The following is a 20,327-nucleotide window of genomic DNA, read 5'->3' on the forward strand; positions in this document are numbered from 1 at the left end:
CGGCCCTGATGGCCACACTCACTATGGTGTGCCGCTGGTCACGTGGTGTGCCCTCATGGCATGCCCCGATCTAAGAGTGCTATCCGCACAGAGCTCTGGGAGGCGGAGCAGCTCGGCCAGGTTTTCTCACTGCCAGAATGGCCCATTGGCCATGGGCCCTTCTGGCATTTGCCAGAAGTGCCTGGTGGCCCGTTCGGCTGTGTCTTAAATTTGTGTCTTATATACTGTAGTGAAAAAAGGTTGTGCTCCCCAGAGATGACTGCACTATGTGAAAGATTATCTCATAAATTACTTTTATATCCTATAATCCAACCATAGTCACTACAGTCACTGCCCACATGCTTAGTTTGGCATCACCTTGCTGCAATCAGATGGATGGATATAATCCTGTTACATTCAGGTCAGATGATGTCACTTTAATCTAGTTTGTGTCTGACATCCTTTTTCAGGGCAGAGGAACCCACTGCAGCAAAGTCATCTTCCTTTAATTAACATTAGTTTTAGGCTATGAGGTAGGCACTAATACAAACCGAGCAATTATCCAGATATATAAACATCTAGAAACCATTTACAGCAATATACTTTGTTCACTCTTATATATTATTGTTTTGGTAGGTGCTTTATAGGTATGCACATAATCCATATTTTGGGATTTGGCTAAATGCTATATCATTTTTTCAGAAGATTCTGATAACTCCTTAATCTTTGTATCTCCCCAGTACCCCTTCTCCATACACAACAGTTTAGAATGTAAGCTCTCATGAGCAGGGCCTTCCCTCCTCTTGTTTCATCCCTTCCCCTTGAGCTCACGTAACTTAGTCAATAGGAAACCGCATGTATTTATGGTTAAACATATAATTTGGTATATGTATGCTGATAATATTGAAATTTTATAACTTTGTTTATCCTGTTTCTATCAATGCTCTGTACAGAGCTGCAAAACTTTGTGGTGCTTTATACGAAATGGGATTGAAATGCCGGCGGCTGTTTAGCCCGAGTGGATGAAATCTCGACAGCGTCAGGTAAGTTGCATAACCCTCCCCTCTCCCCCCTAACCCTAATCCTCCCATAGGGGTGCCTAACCCTAAACTCTCATGGTGGTGCCTAACCCTAAATCCCCCCATGGGGTGGCTGAACCTAACGTTTCCTCCCCACACCCTAAACATAACCTTCCCGAGGGGGTGCCTAACCCTAACCTCCCCCCGGTGGTGCCTATCCCTCCCCCCTAGGGGTGCCTAACCCTAATCCCCCCCCAAACCTAACGCTAAACCCCCCCACCCGCCACGCTACGAACGCTAAGGGCGCCCCGGTCTTATCTTCGTTTGGGCTGGTGTCCTCTGCGTTCCGGCATCGGGATTGACATAGGCATCGGTATTTCGGTGCCTATGTTAAATCCATTGGCGAGATTACGCTGTCGGGATTGAGACCGGCGGCCATGCGGTCGCTGGTTTCATATCTACATTCCCTTTATACATTCATGGTAATAACAAGTTGAATCCATAGCCTATTTTAAATGTAAAATGCCTTTCACAAAATGTGTAACATTTTGTGGCCAAATGCAGAACGAGGCGAATGTTTCACGTTACCGTTTTCAAAATGTGGCTCTTTTCTATCAGCAGATTTGCCACAAGTAACGGAGGAATTTTTACTCCAGCCATCACTGTCTGCTGAGAATCCCATACCACCCACACCACAATAATAATAATAATAGTAACGCCAGCAGTAATGCTCCTGTAGTTACACTTCCCTGGAAAACAAAATGTTACAAAAATGTAAATCATGCAAAGTTATCTTTTCGTAGTATTCTATTTCTTTAAAACATGACTTTTCCAAGCTGTAGTGTTTCATACTATTTTATTGTGCTGTACCCTATTCAGATATTTCTGTTCATATGAATGATCATCTCTCATGGAAAGGCTTCAAGTGAATTTCATCCCCTTTTACTAATCTGCTTTTCCAGAACACAGAGAATAGCCCCAGTTTTAAGTTACCCAGTAGGTTGTGACGTCATCTGCTAAGTTCAAGGTTCGCTTTGTGAATGGGGACACAGTGCCTCCGATTGGGGTGGATGGTTTTGTGCCTGACAAAAACAGTACTTTAGTGATCCAAAAGCAAACGACAATTATTCCAGTCTAGGCTTTCAGCGAACAGGCCATTCATGCATCCTGTATAATCAGGGTTGGTTCGGGTTTCTTGCATCCTTCAGTTTTTTTTCTTCTGGTTATCATATGATCCGAGTTGCGGGACGTTGCCTTCCAATATTCGCTCGCACAATGAGGCCATTCTTTGCACTTCTTTTATGACTTTGCACAGAAACTCAAACCTTTGATGTCTACCTTCCTATCCTGATAGAAACTGTTTACACTTGCCTAGAACACACTTTAGCGTAGCTGTAATGCACACTGTGTTTATTAGACTGCTGTGATTCAAGAAGATTGGAAGAGCCAAATATGTGGCAATTTAATTTTTGCAACAGTAGGAGAAAAGGATATCAGGTAGTGATCTTTTACATTAATAGTAATATCACACATTTTTGTTATGAAAATAATAACATGATTTTATTTCTGAAGATTACCACCAAAAAAGTGTTTGTTTTTTTATGTTTTTTTTTTTTATTACTGACTGTATATAAAAAAAAGCTGAAAAAATTACAATAGTAGGTGAGATACTTCAATACCATTGCTGTAATATTGCTTAGATAGCAGACCACACTGCATATTTGCATTTAATAGTAATTATTTGGCCCAATATTACTGCGCGTTTCGCCCTAACTACTGCAGTGGCTGGTAATAGTTCAGCAGTCCTTAAACTAATCATTATCAAACATAGTGAAAAATGCAGTCAGGTTGTAACCAATAGAAAACAAAATGTTAAACGCATTTAATAATGTAAATATGTACCGTCTCCTATGAAACAGTGACCCTGCCATTTACACCAGTGTATATGTAGCTTTAGTGTTTTAATTCTTTAAAATATCTACATTTATTTTATAGATATTTATTTTATTGGTAAGAGCAGTCTTTTACATATTTGTACTCGCGGAGCGGACTGAATAAATCAGACAATTGCTTTTTGTTTGTTTTTAGAAAAAAATAAATACCTTTTTTAAATGTATTTTTTCCTGTGGGCTGCCCCTGCTGTCTCCTTATATGACAATAGTAATAAGCGTAATGCGGCGGTACATACAGTATACTGATGCAATCCTTTCTTTAAAAGGCTAGCCTTGCTGAAGAGATCCAGCAAATTACTTCTCCAGTGGGGTCGGTTATCCTCTAGTACAGAGGTTCCCAAACTCCGCCTTTACAGTCCAGGTTTTAAGGATATCCTTGCTTGAGTCCAGATGGATAAATCAAATTGACTGAGGTACTAATTAAGTTACCTGTGCTCAAGCAGGGATATCCTTAAAACGTGGACGGTAATGGTGGAAATTGGGAACCTCTGCTCTAGTAGATAGGGTTATCTAGCTTTATTAAAGAGACTTCTATAATTGCATTCTGTCACTGAATACAAAAAGAAAGAAGTTAAGACCAAAATGCAGACCTGATATACCAATAAGACATCAGCTCAAATTAATGGTCACCCGGTAAACCAAATATTTTTTCATGCAGAGCCAGAGCCCGTTCAACCGTTAGGCTGATTAGGCTGCAGCCTTGGGCTCCAGGACTTGGGGAAGGGGGCACCACACACTTGGCAGTCAGGAATAAAATTAAGATCTAATTCATTCCATGTTGGCGACAGCCAAATAGCTTAATTAAACAAACTTGTTATTCAGCTGTCCCAAGGCGGTGTTGAGGGGGAAAGTTTTAAAGTGACTGCTAGATGGCTGTTCCTATGTGGTCATGTAAAACTGCAAACACCTTTACTGTACATTGGGCTACAGCAGCATCTGGGTAGCCTGTAGTGCTGCATGCTATTATCTTTAGAGTCTTCCTCACATTCCCCAACAGCCAAAGTCTCCTTTACACTCCACAAACATCAGTAGATCATAAGATGCCAAGATCAGTCAGTTATTTAAACTTTTGTTATCTGCACATGTGCAGAGTGAATGGCCATTTCCTGAGCACACCAATGCACTGGGCTCTGTGTTTAGCAGTAGTATATGGGACGGGGGGTGGGCTACAAGTGTATTAGCTCAGGGTGTCGGGAATCCATAATCCAGGCTCTGGGTAGAGCATGACCATTTGTTGTCATCCATTACCATTGTGGGCAGAGTGTAGAGCATGCCTTGACTAGGAGTCTGGCTGAAGCCTATATTAACAAAAGGCCAGTCAACTAAACCTCTGTCCAAATAATGACTAAAGTATGCAAACTGTAATGGGCTGCTAAAATCTCCAGCACAGAACAAGTTGGACGCCGATACGCTGCAAGGATAGCAAGCTTGTGTATATTCTGATTCCAGCAAATGGACTGTCAAAAAAAAAATAGGCCCAAACTGTCTGAAGAAGCAGCAAGCAGTCCTGGGAAACGCGTAGAAAAGTTTATGTAGTGTATCACATGCTGTACCAGACGATCAAGACACGTTTGTATTAATGCCATACTAGGAATGTTCAATAAACTATTTATTTTTGAAAAAGTGGTAGTGACTGCTAAATTGGGGGAACTTAAGCCAGAAAGGACATTGTTTGCAGAGTGTAGAGCATGCCTTGGCTAGAAGTCTGGCTGAAGCCTATATTAACAAAAGGGGTTTGGTATGATACATCAGCGGCTCAATAGCTGCTGGTTCAGATCCCGACAGCGGCATTCCGATGACTGAAGATCCCGACAGGGACAGTAAGTACACTAACTCCCCCCCCCAACCCTAACCTTCCCTTAGTGGTGCCTAACCCTAACCTCCCCCCTAGTGCCTAACCCTAACCCCCCCTCCCAGTAACCTAACCCTAACACTCCCTGTGGGATGATGCCTAACCCTAATTTCTCCCCGGTTGGGCTGCTGACGCCGCTATCCTGATCTTATTCGGTATTACTGAGTATTACTTACATCCAATATTCACTTTGATAACATAGTACACTCTTATACCGCGTATCCACTAGTCGATATATTGGACGTTTTAAACTATATAGTTATTGTTCATGATCCGCAATATCGTCCAGTGGATATGCCATCAACGACCAGCGATGCACGCTCCCGCTGGTCGTTGACGACATCTTTCATCGCCCGTACTTGCAGGGCAACCTGACGATATCGGCAGGTTCTGCAAGTACGGGGATGAGGGAGGGTGACGTCACTGAACGATATTGGAAACGATACCGTTCAGTGTGGGTGCTCATTGTCGTTAACTACATTGAGCACATCTACTGCCGGGGAACCACTAGACGATATCGCTCATGGAGCATATCATCTAGTGCAGTGGTTCTCAATCTCAGTCCTCAGGACCCCACACAGTACACGTTTTCCAGGTCACCCAGAAGGTGCACAGGTTTAGTCATTACTCATTGATAGTTTGATACATTTTAAAAGATGCACAGGTGGAGCTAATTATTTCACTTGTGATTCTGTGAGGAGACCTGGAAAACATGACCTGTTTGGGGCCCAGACCGTGTTTGAGAACCTGTGATCTAGTGGATATGCGGCTTTAGACACAAAATACTTAATGAAGACATCCTTGGCAAATGCTTGTTCAGCAATTATAGGGGGAGATGTATCAGGCTATGGATAGAGATAAAGTGGAGAGCGTTAAAGTACCAACCAATTAGCTTCTAACTGTCATTTTTCAAACACAACCTGTAAAATGCTAGTTAGGAGCTGATTGGTTGGTACTTTATCTCTCTCCAAGGCTTGATACATTTCCTTCATAGACTTGTTAGTTTTACAGGTGTTGAAATCAAGATCACACTGTTTGATATAACTTTTCCAGATAAATGATTAGCAATGTAAATGAAAACTCTACACCTAGAGATGAAAATGTCACGTGAGGATTAGGGACGATGCAGTTTCACCATACATACATTCCATTCACCATACATACCATCAACGTCTGTCCTAAACTGATCCACAGTGCACTGCTGAGAGCATCAGCCAAGCTCCATGTGGCACCAGTTGTATTCATGGTCTCCTATGGTTATCCAGGTGGAATGTGCAGCCCAGTAAAAAAATGTGTTTATCTATTAGGGGAATTGAAGGTCCTATATGCTAGAATACAATAAATGAATTGTCCTGTGTGCATGTAGAAACGATAACACTACCCATAGCGTTTTGCTATATACTGTACATAACTCTTTTAGTGTAACCAGTAGCCTATACCTACATATATCTGATATGCTGACGAAAGAACATAAAATAAAGTTCTGAAACGTTGATGCATACCTGCGGGCTTGTACCTTTGCACTAGAAGACGTCTTGAGTGCCACCTACCCTGCATTGCTTTATATTTTCCCTCACTCGTGAGAGGTAATAGGATGGCACCGGACGCAGTTTTGATCATTGGGTAGCAAGGGAGTGCCAGCCCCAACATACCTTTATATATGTATATATATATATATATAATATATATATACACTGTATATGTGTATAAAATCATTAAATTAATTTGATATGGAGCGTATGAAAGTGCAGAGTGCCTTGTGCAAATAATTCATTAATTAAGTAATTGAGGGTATATTTCAACCACTCTCACAACGCAAGCTGTGTATATGTGCAATAATCAGTGCAAGTTTCATAAAACACGTATATTAAAAATAAGAATTAATACTAATAGCACTATGAAGTGTTCTGGTGCATGTAAAGTGTCATTGGTGCATACGTGCATATATATAATCACAATGATGTGCTGATATTACTAAATAAAGGTTATACAATTTATTTCAAGATTACCACAGTAACTGTGCAATAAAGGTTACTGTTGTAATAAATTGTATACTCTTTTTTGTGAGAGTGGTTGAAATATACCCTCAATTACTTAATTATTTGCACAAGGCACTCAGCACTTTCAGGCGCTCAGGCGCTCCTTATCAAATCCATTTAATGATACAGTTTCTAGGTGTCAGAATCCAACTGACACAATTTTTCTGATAGAGCTGACACCTTTTGAAAGAAGCTGAATGCATCAAGGTTATTATTGATTAATCTCTGTTCAAAAGTGTCTTTTTTACCTATCTCCTATATATCCTGTTGTGGTTTTCAATTGGCGCCAAATTTTCTTCTATTTATATATATATATATATATATATATATTATATACATACAGTATGCACCCACACTCTCTATGTATATTTGACTTCAGAATTAGCATTGTTAAGCACATATTATTAATTTCAGTCCTCATTTACTGGTGCCGATAGTTATAGTTTCAAGGGCCACTGCGTAAGAGTTGGTAGCATATTTGATAATTTTCAGTTTTAAATAAATAATTTCTAGGCATGGAAGTAATTTTGTTTTATTAAGGAGTAAGTGTCTCTAAACCCATGCTTTATTTTTATACCATAATGATGTTTTTGTGCAGATGTGCTTATATGTCTACCTAGACATACTAGGGTACATACCCACATTCTGCTGTTGCGGTCTGAGGTATACTGTTGCAGATTATAGGTCCAGCTGAAACCTGTGCAGTAAATTTTTTTTGTTTAATATTTTTAATACAGAGCCGTAGCCTCCTGCAAATTAATTTATTATATTTTATACCCCTGTCCACACCTTGATTCTTCTATGACTGTACTTAAGCAAGAAACATCTTGGTCCTTTCATTTCAAAAGATGTCAAATTTTACACCCTGCAGTCGCCATTATTTTGCCCTACAAAACCACGCGTTTCACCGTGTAAATAGGAGCAGTTGTGCAAAAACAGGCACATGGTGGTCAATACTATATTTTTTAAGCTTTTCTGATTTGTTTCTGAACTCTAATGTCTCAAAAATGTTTGACAGAGGAGGAAAAAAATATTGTGAGCTCTTTTGTATTTTTGTTTACATTTTGTGAGTAAAATCTTCATGCCAGGGCTTGATGGTTCAGCTAATAAAAATAATTGAGCTTCTGATGATGACTTTTTTTTTTATTGTTTTTTTTTTCCCTAGGAATGCATCCCTGAGAATCTGGAATTAAAGCTGAAGATATTTTCCGACATAGATCTCCACGTCAATGATTCAGCTATAATAAGTAGCTCAACCTCCTGCCTCTCACCCACAAAGATGTTTAATGGACTCCGACATGTCAAGAACTGCATAGTAGCACATCCTGTAAGTCCCAAACATTTTGGCTAGTTTGCTAGATAATCCCAGTGATGGTATGTATTTTAGTGATATTATTTTATTTAAAATGTCTGTCTGGGAGCCTGCTGGATAATTATAGGTTGACTACTAGTTTTGCTTGCATATGGTGTGCTTAATAAATAAAAAAGCTTTTCAGAAGATAGTGATAGTGTTTTAAATAAATAATTAATTTGGCACAAACCCATAGAAGCCAACAAAGACAATCCAAAATAGGGTCAAAAGGAGCATTTTCCATGGGCTCACAGGATGGGTCTAACAGTTTTCATAGTCATTTAAATTGGATCATAGAGTCTTAAAATCTGCTTTCATCTCAGTCTCCTGGTGAAACCTCTTGTTTCAAAAAGTACAGTCTCGTCTTGAAATTGTGTTTCTGCTCAAGGGCTAATTTAGTCCTTTGGCCCCACTCCACTAATGCTGAATTAGCCCAAATTGTATCTAAATCACAACCAATAATGTTTGATCACTGAAACATTCTAGTTGCTCAAATTGGTTACAAATCCAAATATTTTATCAAATACAGCTGCAAGTTATCCTCTTGTTTTAATGAGATGACCACTGTTCTGTTCTCAGAATTATTTTAAACAGGACCAGGAACTAGATAAAGAAATACATTGAAATTCACTGAAGCACAACAACTTGAATGTAGTGCCGGGTACACACTGGAGTGATGTTTTTCCGATTTTCCCAAATTGTAACGACAAACTTTTTTATTAGCCAACATTATTTTTTTTTAATTATTATAGTTTTCAAGAACACTGTTTATTTTTCACACTTTAATCCTATAGTGAGGGGAGGCTCTAATGGGTCTTCATTGCACACTAATGCTGGCCATACACCTACGCGACTTCGGGCCGATTACCCGATTTTCGATGCGCCGTACGTGGATTGTGTGGAAATCGTGTGTTTTTTTAGGTAGGATACAATGCGATGTGCGCTCCAGCAGTCGTCAAAATGTATCGTGTGATGAGATGTGCAGTCCATATTATCCATTGTGTTTGTATGCTGATCGTGCCGTTTATTTCAGCACGCAATGCATCATGCATCCGAGCAGCTACATTTGTTAAAAAAAAAAAGACTGATGCATGCACAGAGAGATCCGTGATGCATGCATCTGTCTGTAATAAAATAAGCACAGATGCAGGGATGGTACAGTGAGAACCATCCATGCATCTGTGGGGAAAAAAAAATGCGTGCACACCCCCCCCCCCACAAAGAGCAACCAGCCCCGGGCTTTTAGGGACCCAGTGCTGGTTAAAAAACATACGGGGGACAAATGACGTAAGCACAACCAGCACCGGGCTAGTCAGAACCAGCCCTGGTTGCCAAAATACAGGGGACAAATGATGTAGGGGCCCCCCATATGCTGCACAACCAGCACTGGGCTCTGATACGGTCCTGGTTCTGGAAATACAGGGGAAAAAAATTTGTAGGGTTCCCCTGTATTTTCCAGAACCAGCATCAGACTTTTCTAGCGGGGGGCTAATGCCACAGCCAGGGGAGCCCTTTCACCAGGCCCCCCAGCTGCAGCATCAGCCCTGACCTCTAGTCAGCCTAGGCCGGGGATGCCTCGGGAGCTGGGGACCCCCCCAATGAGACTCACAACCAGGCCCTAAAACACACTTAGATCTAGGATTCAAGATAAGTGATGTTTGCTTATATGTCAGGTGCTATTAGATCCAGGTTAGCTTTGTCCGGTCAGTTTGATACACAGAGAGTAATAAAGCCAGCAGAGCCCCTTAACGTAAGGCCCCCATGCATCTGCGATGGATCGTCGCGATGTAGCGATCCTGCAACCCGGCATTGCAGGATCGCTGAAATCTAACATGTTGGATTTCACAGATATGCCGATCGCCATCAACAAATGAAGAATTTCACCAATCCTGCGACAGATCGCGGAACATCGATGGTCGCTATGTCACGATGATCCATTGCAGATGTATGGGGACCTATAGACATATTCCATAATTGGTTCAAATTATCTCCCAATCACAATATCCACACACAAGTCAAATATACTCCAATCTAGTGGCTCTGTCATCACTAGATTGTGGTATATTCTCCAGTGTAGTGAACTAGATGAGAACAATATGTAATTGCCATTAACAGGACAGCATATCAGATAATCCAACATATTCCATCTCATCATGGGCTGTACACATTGTCACAGTGCAAATACATCCACTTGTGGCATTTCAATATGCACAGAGCGGCTATTTTTGATGGAAGCATCATGGATGTGTGTGTACAACCTGGTACGTTTCTGAGTGGTGCATATGCGTCAGGGAAGCCTATTTCTGATGGATCTCCTGCACCTAGCATGGGGCTGGAGCAAGTGCCGATACCGATGATCACAGTTGCGTCTGCAGACGCTAGAGCAGTGGGCAGGATAGGCTTGCACTTTCAGACTCACAGATCTGCGACTTAAGCGCTGGGTACACACATTACGATGGTGACACCCAGCGATGCGGCGAACGATTTAACAATACATAGCGCACGCTGTACACACTGAACAATTTGGCGTAAGACGGCGCGATGTATCGTTACATGCTGTATGTAAGAGCACCGCATCATTCATCGTCCTATCAGCTGTGCAGCACAACAGATGGGACGATTCAGTGAACTATATCGGGGAACGACGGATCTGGCGTACACACTATACGATGTGTACGTACGATATATTGTTCCGATCCGCGTAAGGATCGTCAGTACGATATACCATATGGGTGTGCACCCAGCTTTAGTTTGGCTGATTGTCGCACTAACATATGAAAGTGAGTACAATGCCGTTGCCGTAGGGAAAAGCGGCAACAGATGTGACCTTTGTTGCAGTGCAATATAACTGTCAAATAGAATGTGCAACACAGTTGGATTATCCAGTAGGGTGAGCCATTGTATTATACAATCACCTATAGAAACAAGAGGAGGCATTAGATTACTGTACATACAGAATAAACCAATTTGCAGAAATTATTATTAAATTACTGTGACCACTGGGATGCTTCATATTCTGATCCACGCTGTTTAATTTTCCAAAAACATTTTATTTATGCCATCAGTACGAGTACCTCATCTGTCACCTGCAATCTCATTTGGGCTGTTCTATGCTTATTCAACAGAAAATGCCTTCATACTGAAGTGTCTTACCACGGGCAAACTTACCTCTGTCATTCTAATGCTCCTGTTCTCAGATATTCATAACATGGATGATGAGTGATGTCACAAATAAAATAATTTCTCACATTAATGTTATACACTACCTCCCAACATTTATAAAGAGGAACTAGGCACAAATTAAATCCCGCCCCCAACTAACCTTACCCACCCACTCTAGTACCTGCCACACCCACCTTTGTCAATGCACCCCACCACTTCATTGTACACACTGCTCATTTAAAGTCCCCAGTCCAGGACAGTCTTACCAAAATGTGGAAAGTTGGGAGGTATGTACTATAATGTGTAACAACATTATTGAGGATACCGGTACACCAGTAGTTACAGGAGAGGCAACACCTGCCAGGGCCTCCATCCCTGGATTATGCTGGCCTGTTGCCTTCCTAGCCAGAGAGTTATTATTTGTACTGCAGTTCTTTACAGACTATTCCCAAAGAATTCTAATTGCTCGGTCAGCTTCACCTTTTCCAGTGGCCAATCAGAGGTAACACTGGGATATTTAAATCCAGCAGCTTCCTGTTTCCTTACCTGATTAGGTACGTAGTCAGGATCCCAACCTTCACAATACCGACAGCGGCATCCCGACAGTCGCAATCCCGACAAGTTCTGACGGTAAGGGTTAGGCACTAGGGGGAGGGTAAGGGTTAGACTGCGGGAGGGGAGGGTTAGGGTTAGGCTTAGGGTAAGGGTTAAGATTGGGGTTAAATTACCAAAATGCTTCGAAATTTTGACCACCAGGATGCCGGAGGACTGTATTCTGACCGTCGGGATCCTGTACCCAACCCCCTGATTATTGTGGTTTGTTCTTGTGATACCACTTCATTATTTCTGCTATTGTTGCCTATGTACTGACCCAGCTTATCTCTGCTGGATTACTGATTACTGACTTCAGCTTGTTTATCTCTGCTCTACTTCTGCCTGCACTAACCTTGGCTTGTTCCTGATACCTTCTACACCTAACCTGGACTCCTCCTCTGATGCCGGATGCATTACAAGCAGGGTGAAAAGAGCCATGCTTGGGATCACCCAATAAACAACCCTGATTAGAATCTAACCTCCTATTAGAATAGCACAGCTTGTTCTTTGTACTGTACTCCTTTTATAGAAAAAGAGGCGTCCATACGTTTTATCCAACTGCAAACTAGGCCAGCACTTGAAGATGGAGGACTTGAACTTTGCTGACTGATAGAAGATATGAAATACCACCAATGTATTTTACAGTTATTAGTACATATAATCACATCCGTTCAGAGCGGTGGCTTGCACAATTGTGATACTTATAAGTACATAGAGGCTCTGCTCTGTGATAACATGCTGGGGTCCTGTAAACATTTTTATTGGCAGATGGGGTCCCAGAGCAAAATAGTTTGAGAACCCCTGCTCTAATATCTATAATTCTGGCACAGTCATAACCCTCTGAGAACTAGAAAGTTAACCAGCAGCCTGGTCATATGGATCCCTGTCTCGCTCTAAGAAACTGCCCTTTGGAACGTATTCAGTGGAGGATGGAAAGAGAATGCTGCCTGGCATTATCATGTTATTCTGTTCATTAGGTTTACAAAACAAAGGGGGAGATGCACTAAGCCTTGAAGAGAGATAAAGTACCAACCAATCCTTTCCTAACTGTCACTTTACAGCCTGTGTTTGAAAAATGACAGGAGCTGATTGGTTGGTACTTTATCTTTCTCCACTTTATCTCTCTCCAAGGCTCAGTGCATAGACCCCACAGCCTGTAAAGTGTCAGGAGCTGATTGGTTGGTACTTTAGCTCTTCACTTATCTCTCTCCAAGGCTTAGCCCATCTCCCGTTAAGTTTGTATCTTCCCATCCTCAATGGACAGCTACACCTCTAGAGAATGTGATAATAAAAAGTTTGAAAAAATAAGCTCTCCTCCTCTGAGGTATAGGGAATAGTCACTTATATAAACCACAGCCGTCAAATCTTCTTAAATAAAAGTAAATAATAAAAACAGTGAAAACTGATTTCTTAAAATCTCCCCCAATAAATTTTTCTTTGTTTCAACACACTTCAGCAACACCCCTACAGTGTCAGACAGCACCTCAAATAATCACAGAGTCTTTGAAAAAGCTCCCTCTATACAGGAGCGAAACCGGTTAGAGCAGTGGTTCTCAAACTTGGTCCTCAGGACCCCACACAGTTCACTTTTTCCAGGTCACCCAGCAGCTGCACAGGTGTAGTCATTACTCACTGACACGTTTTGAAAGATTCACATGTGCAGCCAATTATTTCACTAGTAATTATGTGAGGAGACCTGCAAAACATGCACTGTTTGGGGTCCCGAGGACCGACTTTGAGAACCTGTGGGTTAGAGGATCCAAAGCCCTATGTGAATGCACGTCTGGACAATCGTTATCTTAGTGCAGTGGTTCTCAAACTCGGTCCTCAGGACCCCACACAGGTCACGTTTTGCAGGTCACCCAGCAGGTGCACAGGTGTATTCATTACTCACTGACACATTTTAAAAGGTCCACAGGTGAAGCTAATTATTTCACTTGATTCAGTGTGGAGACATGCAAAACATGCACCGTTTGGGGTCCTGAGGACCGAGTTTGAGAACCTGTGTCTTATTGCATTCACCCCTTCGCCATCGCTGGGAATGGTTGCCATACACTTTCCATTGTTGTTGCTGTCCACTTGGGGAATCCTACATACCATCTGGAATATAGGGGCTACTGATGTCCAACTCTATCGTCGGCATTTGTGGCCCAGGCAGACCTCCGCAGGTGTATATACGGGCGGCGTGCAAGTGCAGCCGCTGCACCTCTCTTTACAGCACGGGAGATATTCAGGACTGCCTAATCCCGCACAGCATACTGAGTGCCAGGGCTGTAGCAAGGGTGGTGCGGCCACCGCACAGAGCGGAGGAAGCCCTGGGGCGGAACCGGCCGCCACCGCAATCTTTACTTGCCGAGCGCCAACTGCGATGTTTGAACTAGCGGTGCGCCCGGCTCTTTCAGTGTGGTCCAGAGATCCACCTCCTCCCTTTGTTTAGGGGCGTTGCCAGTGCCCGTGTGCTGCTCTGCTCCAGCCCTGACAGACCGGATCCCTGGGCCAATTGCAGTGCAAGGCAGTGGGACGGCGTCCAATATTGGCGACTGGTGGTATGAGGGACGGAGCCCAGTGGCTGTCGGACACACATCGTGGAATTAGTGAGCAGGACATGATACTAGGAGGAGAACGCTGTCAGCTATCAGTAGAAGGTAAGCGGCTGTGGGTAAGCCGGGCGTGGTGCTGCTCAGGGGGTCCGCTCCATGTGCGGGGGGATAGATGTATGGTGGGGAGGGGTTTCAGGGATGCCCATCCCACTCCTCGCCATCAGTCTATCCTCCCTCACATGGAGCGGACCCACCGAGCAGCGCCACACAGTACCTTCTTTGCCAAGTGAGGAGCCATTGGTGAATGCTGTAGGGGCCCACCCTGTGCCAGGTACTAAGGGCCAAGGGCTGCCACCCCCACTATCTGCCAACACCCAATTATCTGCCATCCTCCTATTCCCTGCCACCCTCACTATCTGCCACCCCCAGCCTGTCCCCATTATCTACCACCCTCCTCTGTCCCCTGCCACCCCCACTATCTACCACCCCCTGCCAGTCAACCCCAATATCTGCCACCCCCAGCCAGACCCCATGATGATCTTCATGGTGCGGTCACTAGCAGGTGAGTGCAGCCAGCTGCAGGAGCTCACATCCCCCGAGGAAGTGACTCAGGGGAGGGAGGAAGTTACCCAGGGACCATTCAGGGGAGGAGTGAGAGTTGATGTTGGGTGCCATGTGCCAGCTACTGTGACCGGGTGCCCATGCCCACCAGCAGTGTGTACTGTATAGAGTGCATAGTGCCTATCTTCAGACTGCATGAATTGGGCTCAGAACTAGAAGTACCAGCATGCCCTGGCTGTCCGGGGGGGGGGGGCACCAATACCCTTTTTCGCACCAAGATATCTAGCTACGGCTTTGCTGAGTGCTGACTACTAATATTAGCGGAGAGTGGTGACTATACAAGTTTTCATGTTTCCATTTGCATCTGATTTGTGGCTTAAAACCAGGAGCGATATTTTGTGAATACATGGACTAAATAGCAGTGTCACTTATAGATTAGACTTGGAGATCTCCATGGAGTCATTGTGACCACTATTGTTCAATTAGTTTTATGTATTGTTATATGCAGTATTTGCTGGTACATATGTATGTGTTACATGTTCAAATATAATATGGCTAGTCATATCCTAATCTGAATTAATATATATTGCATATAGAATATATAATTAAATATATATATTTTTTTATTGATCATCAGACCCCCTAATAATTCTATTCTACTTTATAAATTAATGGTGTCTCATCAGCGCAAATAGACTTTTTTCTTTGCATGGTTGTTATATGTAACAGTATTTTTATTTTATTATAAGTTTTCTTATATTACATTTGAACCTTTTTTTTTTAAAGTCAGCCTTTAGTTACAGCATTCTTCTGAGCATCTGATTTTTTTTCAAATCGGATCAAATGAAACTCACACATTCTGTTTTACCCAGAAAAAGTCACGTTCGTGCTATGAAACAACTGCTCGCTGTCAATCTCCTAGCGCTCCTGAATCGGGATGACGCAGCACAATGCAAAATAAGTGGTAAAGGTGGTGAAGATTTCCTACTGTTCCTTCTCCTCCTTTGGTTCACACCATACATCTCTTCTCCACGCTCAACCTCTGGGTTGCTGTGGTTTATCGCTTAGGCCCAGTTTCCCAATTTCTCGACATCTTTGCTCCCCAGATTTCTTGTTTACCTTTCACCTACCCACTGGGGTACTCCTACATCTCCATAAACAACCCTACTAGCACTTCTGCCTCTTACCTCCTCCTGTCGTCTCTTCCAGAGGACATCATCTCCCACCCATCCTGGTGTACACTCTCCGGACCTCATCTTCGTCCGTCACCGATTCATCTCCTGCTTCTCAAACTCTGTCTTCTCAATTTCTGGATGGTGTTATGTCTGCATGCAATGGAGAAAAGCAAGGAAGAGACCGTTCCCTTTCCGCTTTCACCCACAATGCATGGGTCTATAGGAACTCAGTGGGCTAGCAGGCAGGTGCTTGCGCACTGAGCCACAAGTATATGTTTGTCCTGTTTTGCATTTGCAAAAGACGGCAAAAAGAGCCCCACCACAGGCCAGTTCACTAGGGCAGGTCCTGACAGTTATACCTTTCTAGATATCGTGGGTGGGAACTGCTAAATAACCCTTAGTAACCAAGGTTACTCAGCAGTTCTCACCATCGAAGCCAATGGTGGGAACCGTTTATTGGCTGAGAGAGGCGGAGGCTCACATCTCTCAGCCAATGAACGCTCAGCCCCAGCATTTCTAAGAGAAATTCGAGTAGTATTGTCCTTAGAGGATGGTACTAACTTTGTGGGTTGGGCTCCTAATTTTTTTGTTTTAATAAAACGCTGGATGCCTACTTGGAGAAGAGGACCTGTCCAGGTATTGTAGGTGAGTATGTGTGAGTGTGTAGGTGTGGAATAAACTTATACTGTCACGGTGTGTATGTATTGTCTTATTTAAAAAATTTTTTTACAGGTACCAGCGGGCCCTCAATGCCCCGCATGCTGGTACTTATGGTTCTACAAGTACCAGCGTGCGGGAGAAGCTTGCTGGGACCTGTAGTTCTACTTTTAAAGACAATGGACCTCATTCAGAGTCTCTTGCAAGTGGTTGCTCGTTCGCATCCAGCGTATGCAAATTTTTCAAAGTGACGCCATGGGAAGCGATCGCTCGCCAAGGAGTAAGCACACCCACTTTGGCTGTGCGAGCGATCGCTCTGTGTATGCTGACACCCATTAGTTGAGACGCCCACTTTATCGAGCACCATCAGTAGCGATCGCAGCGTTTTTGTTTGCGTTATCCTGCCGCAAGCACTGCGAGGACTTCAGTGTAAAAAACAATCATGTGACGTGTACTATGACGCTGCCTGTTAATTATGCACGCCTTAAAAACGGCGTTGAAACACTTAGGCACGCCTGCGTTTGCACCTCTACTCCCCCGTTATTAGTGTCCTGCCCCTGTTACTACCCGCAAACGGCCTCTCCTGTCACTGATTTCACTGGGCTGTCTTTGCTGGGTGAGCGAGCGGGATGCGCTCGCACAGAGTAGTTCGCGCACGCGCAGAACAAACCGTGCGCATGCGCGTTCGCAAACCATCGGGCCGATTGCGAGCGCACAGCACTTGCGAGAGACTCTGAATGAGGTCCAATGTTATCACTTCTATTTTTACACCACACTTTACATAATCAACCCGGCACCCACCGCCATGGGGTGCCGGGGATAGCCCCGGGCTATCAGCCCAGGCCTGGTGTACCCTTGAGAGGGGGACGCCTGTATCTGGAGGGTCCCCACCTCCCCAGGTATCCCCGGCCTGGGCTGACTAGTGCTCAGGCGTAATGCTTTGGCCAGGGGACCTGGTGAAAGTGATCGCCTGGCTGTGGCATTACACATCTGCTAGAAAGAGTCCGGTGCTGGTTATGGAAAATGCAGGGGACCCCTACTCATATTGTCCCCTTTATTTCCGAAAACAGGACCAGCTCACTGAGCATAGTGCTTGTTTTGCAAAATACAGGTGACCCCTACGTCTTTTGTCCCCTGTATTTTCACAACCAGGACTGGCTGCGAATATTCTGGAGCTGGTTGTGCTATTAGGGGAGGGGACCCCGCGTCATTTTTTTTTATTTACCTAACACTTTACAAGCATTTTACACACCGATGCATGCATGGGTCTCACTGATCTATGCATGCATCTGTGTCCATCAGACCTGCTCATGCTAAAATTGAAAGCATGAAGCGGGTCTAATCATTTGGGGATTTGAAGTTCGATTTTGAGTGGGATTTGGTGTTTGATTTGTACATGTGAATGCAAAATCGAACATCAAATCACTGTTCAAAATGGAACCAAATCTAATTCCATTTAGAAAAGGCTTCTAAATTAGAATTTTAGTAAATGTGGGATTTGATGAGGGATTTGTACATTCAATTTGATTCGATTTGAGGTGAGCTACATCGAATATCAAATTGAATGTAAAATCGAACTTTGATAAATATACCCCCAGGAGAGCAGACCAGACCCTTTCCCAGAGTGGGCAATACTGGGGATTGATGATGCTGTTCACTGTGAAATCCTGAAATCATGACCTATTGGTGGTACTTGATGTCTTACGTTAAGAACCCCTGATTGAGAACAGTAGTTTGGTTGGCCATGCACTATGCAATACCTGCCCAGGCCAGATCTCTGCTTGTGTGCCCATTGTCATGGATTTCTCCAGCAAATCCTATATAGTGAGAATCTGTTGACTTACTATTAAAGGGATTAGTTCACGAAAGGGAAATATTATCCTCCTGTTCCCTTTCTGGCACCTTATAAACCAAGACTACTGTGTATTACTAAATATAGTACATTAAATTGTATTATAGAGGTAGGAGATCCATTACTATGCGGTGCTGGAGCAGGGAGATTAGTAGTAGGTCTACACTCTGTAAGTGCTGGAATGCTGTAAGAGAAAAACTGTTTGCAATAGAAAGTGGCTGTAGAATATATTACAGTGTGGATATTCCATACTTCTGCAAACATCAGGTTTCAGCGTTATCTTAGTTTAAAATAAATAAATAATAATTTTGGGTTTCAGTCTTTGAAATGAAAATGTCACAGGGAACAAAATGTAACTGTAAGATTTGTCATCCAGCCAGATGAGAGAATTGAGAAGTTGCATATATTTAGGCATACTACATAGACATCAATGTAAAAAGGAGCAATCACAGATTACACACAAAGCAATAATTGTTATATCTTGTTTTATGCAACAGGTGAACCCACCGTATTATGTTCCCTTGGTGGAGCTGGTTCCCCACCCTCAGACGGAACCGGTCACAGTGCAGAGAACATATGATCTCATGAAGAAAATTGGTCAGTCGCCTGTGAAATTAATGAAGGAAACAGATGGGTTTGTGTTGAATCGGCTTCAATATGCAGTGATCAGCGAGGCATGGCGACTTATACAGGTACAATATGTGCACATTATACTCATGGTAAGGGGACACTGTTTTATGGGGATACTATTTGTGACGGTCATATATACACCATGGACCTCATTTACAGTTGGATGCTGCTTTCTTGTCCCTGCAACTTTCTCTTTTTTAACTGCTCACTTATGGCTGCTTACGCCAAGCAGCGGTGGATTTCCCACTAGGCCCTAGAACGCGGAAGCTGAAGGGAAAGCTGTGAAGGAGTGGGCAAACCATAATATTGCGGCCAGGAGTGCCCTAAATTCGCCTCTGGTGACAAGTGTGCCAGGACAGGGGTTGTAGAGTGCCAGTGTACAGTAAGGGCATGTTGACACAAAATACATCTCAAGATTGCTACTTACCAGTACCAAATGTGCCTGTTTACGCGGGGATGACTTGTGGGTACTTGATTCCTGGAGTAAATTGTGAGCTGAGGATGATGGTGACGCCCATTGGTCACGCCTGTGACGATATTAAAATTGAACCTCTATATACCCCTGCCTGTACCTTCTAAAATCCTTCCTATAAACCCCTAAGGATGACGCTAATTTGCGTACGCAGTCATACAATACATAGAGACTGCAGACTCAGAACATGTGGTTCCGAAGCACAAAGTATTATTCAAGTAAAAAGTACAGTCAGTTACACGCTATTGATCCATACACAATTAGACGCAAAGGAATTATACGGACCCCAAGTACAGTATACATACGCATGCGCTCTGGACCAGATCCCGGCATTCAGAAAGAAAACCTCCGTCAATCAGCTTTCAGCAAGAAGACTAAAGACCCAGTGTTTGAGCACACATGTTTGTACCCCCCCAGAATAGACAGGACAATAGAGAAGTTTCTTGCTTATGCCATTGGTTCCCAGGGGGGAAGCATCTGTTACAGAGCGTT

The 20,327-nt window shown here is 43.3% G+C and overlaps 1 protein-coding gene across 2 annotated transcripts in view; it reads left to right on the forward strand.

Annotated features, from left to right (window-relative positions):
* CRYL1 (crystallin lambda 1) overlaps positions 1-20,327 on the forward strand; it is a 151,157-nt gene that overhangs the window by 101,749 nt on the left and 29,081 nt on the right. For both annotated transcript variants that reach the window (XM_088458524.1, XM_088458526.1), the window contains exons 4-5: positions 8,007-8,168; positions 19,231-19,425. In XM_088458524.1, the coding sequence (XP_088314650.1) occupies positions 8,007-8,168; positions 19,231-19,425 (357 nt within the window). The remainder of the gene's footprint in view (positions 1-8,006; positions 8,169-19,230; positions 19,426-20,327) is intronic.

Source organism: Taudactylus pleione, unplaced genomic scaffold, assembly GCF_031769625.1.
Source record: "Taudactylus pleione unplaced genomic scaffold, aTauple2 ptg000842l, whole genome shotgun sequence".
Lineage (NCBI taxonomy): Eukaryota > Metazoa > Chordata > Amphibia > Anura > Myobatrachidae > Taudactylus > Taudactylus pleione.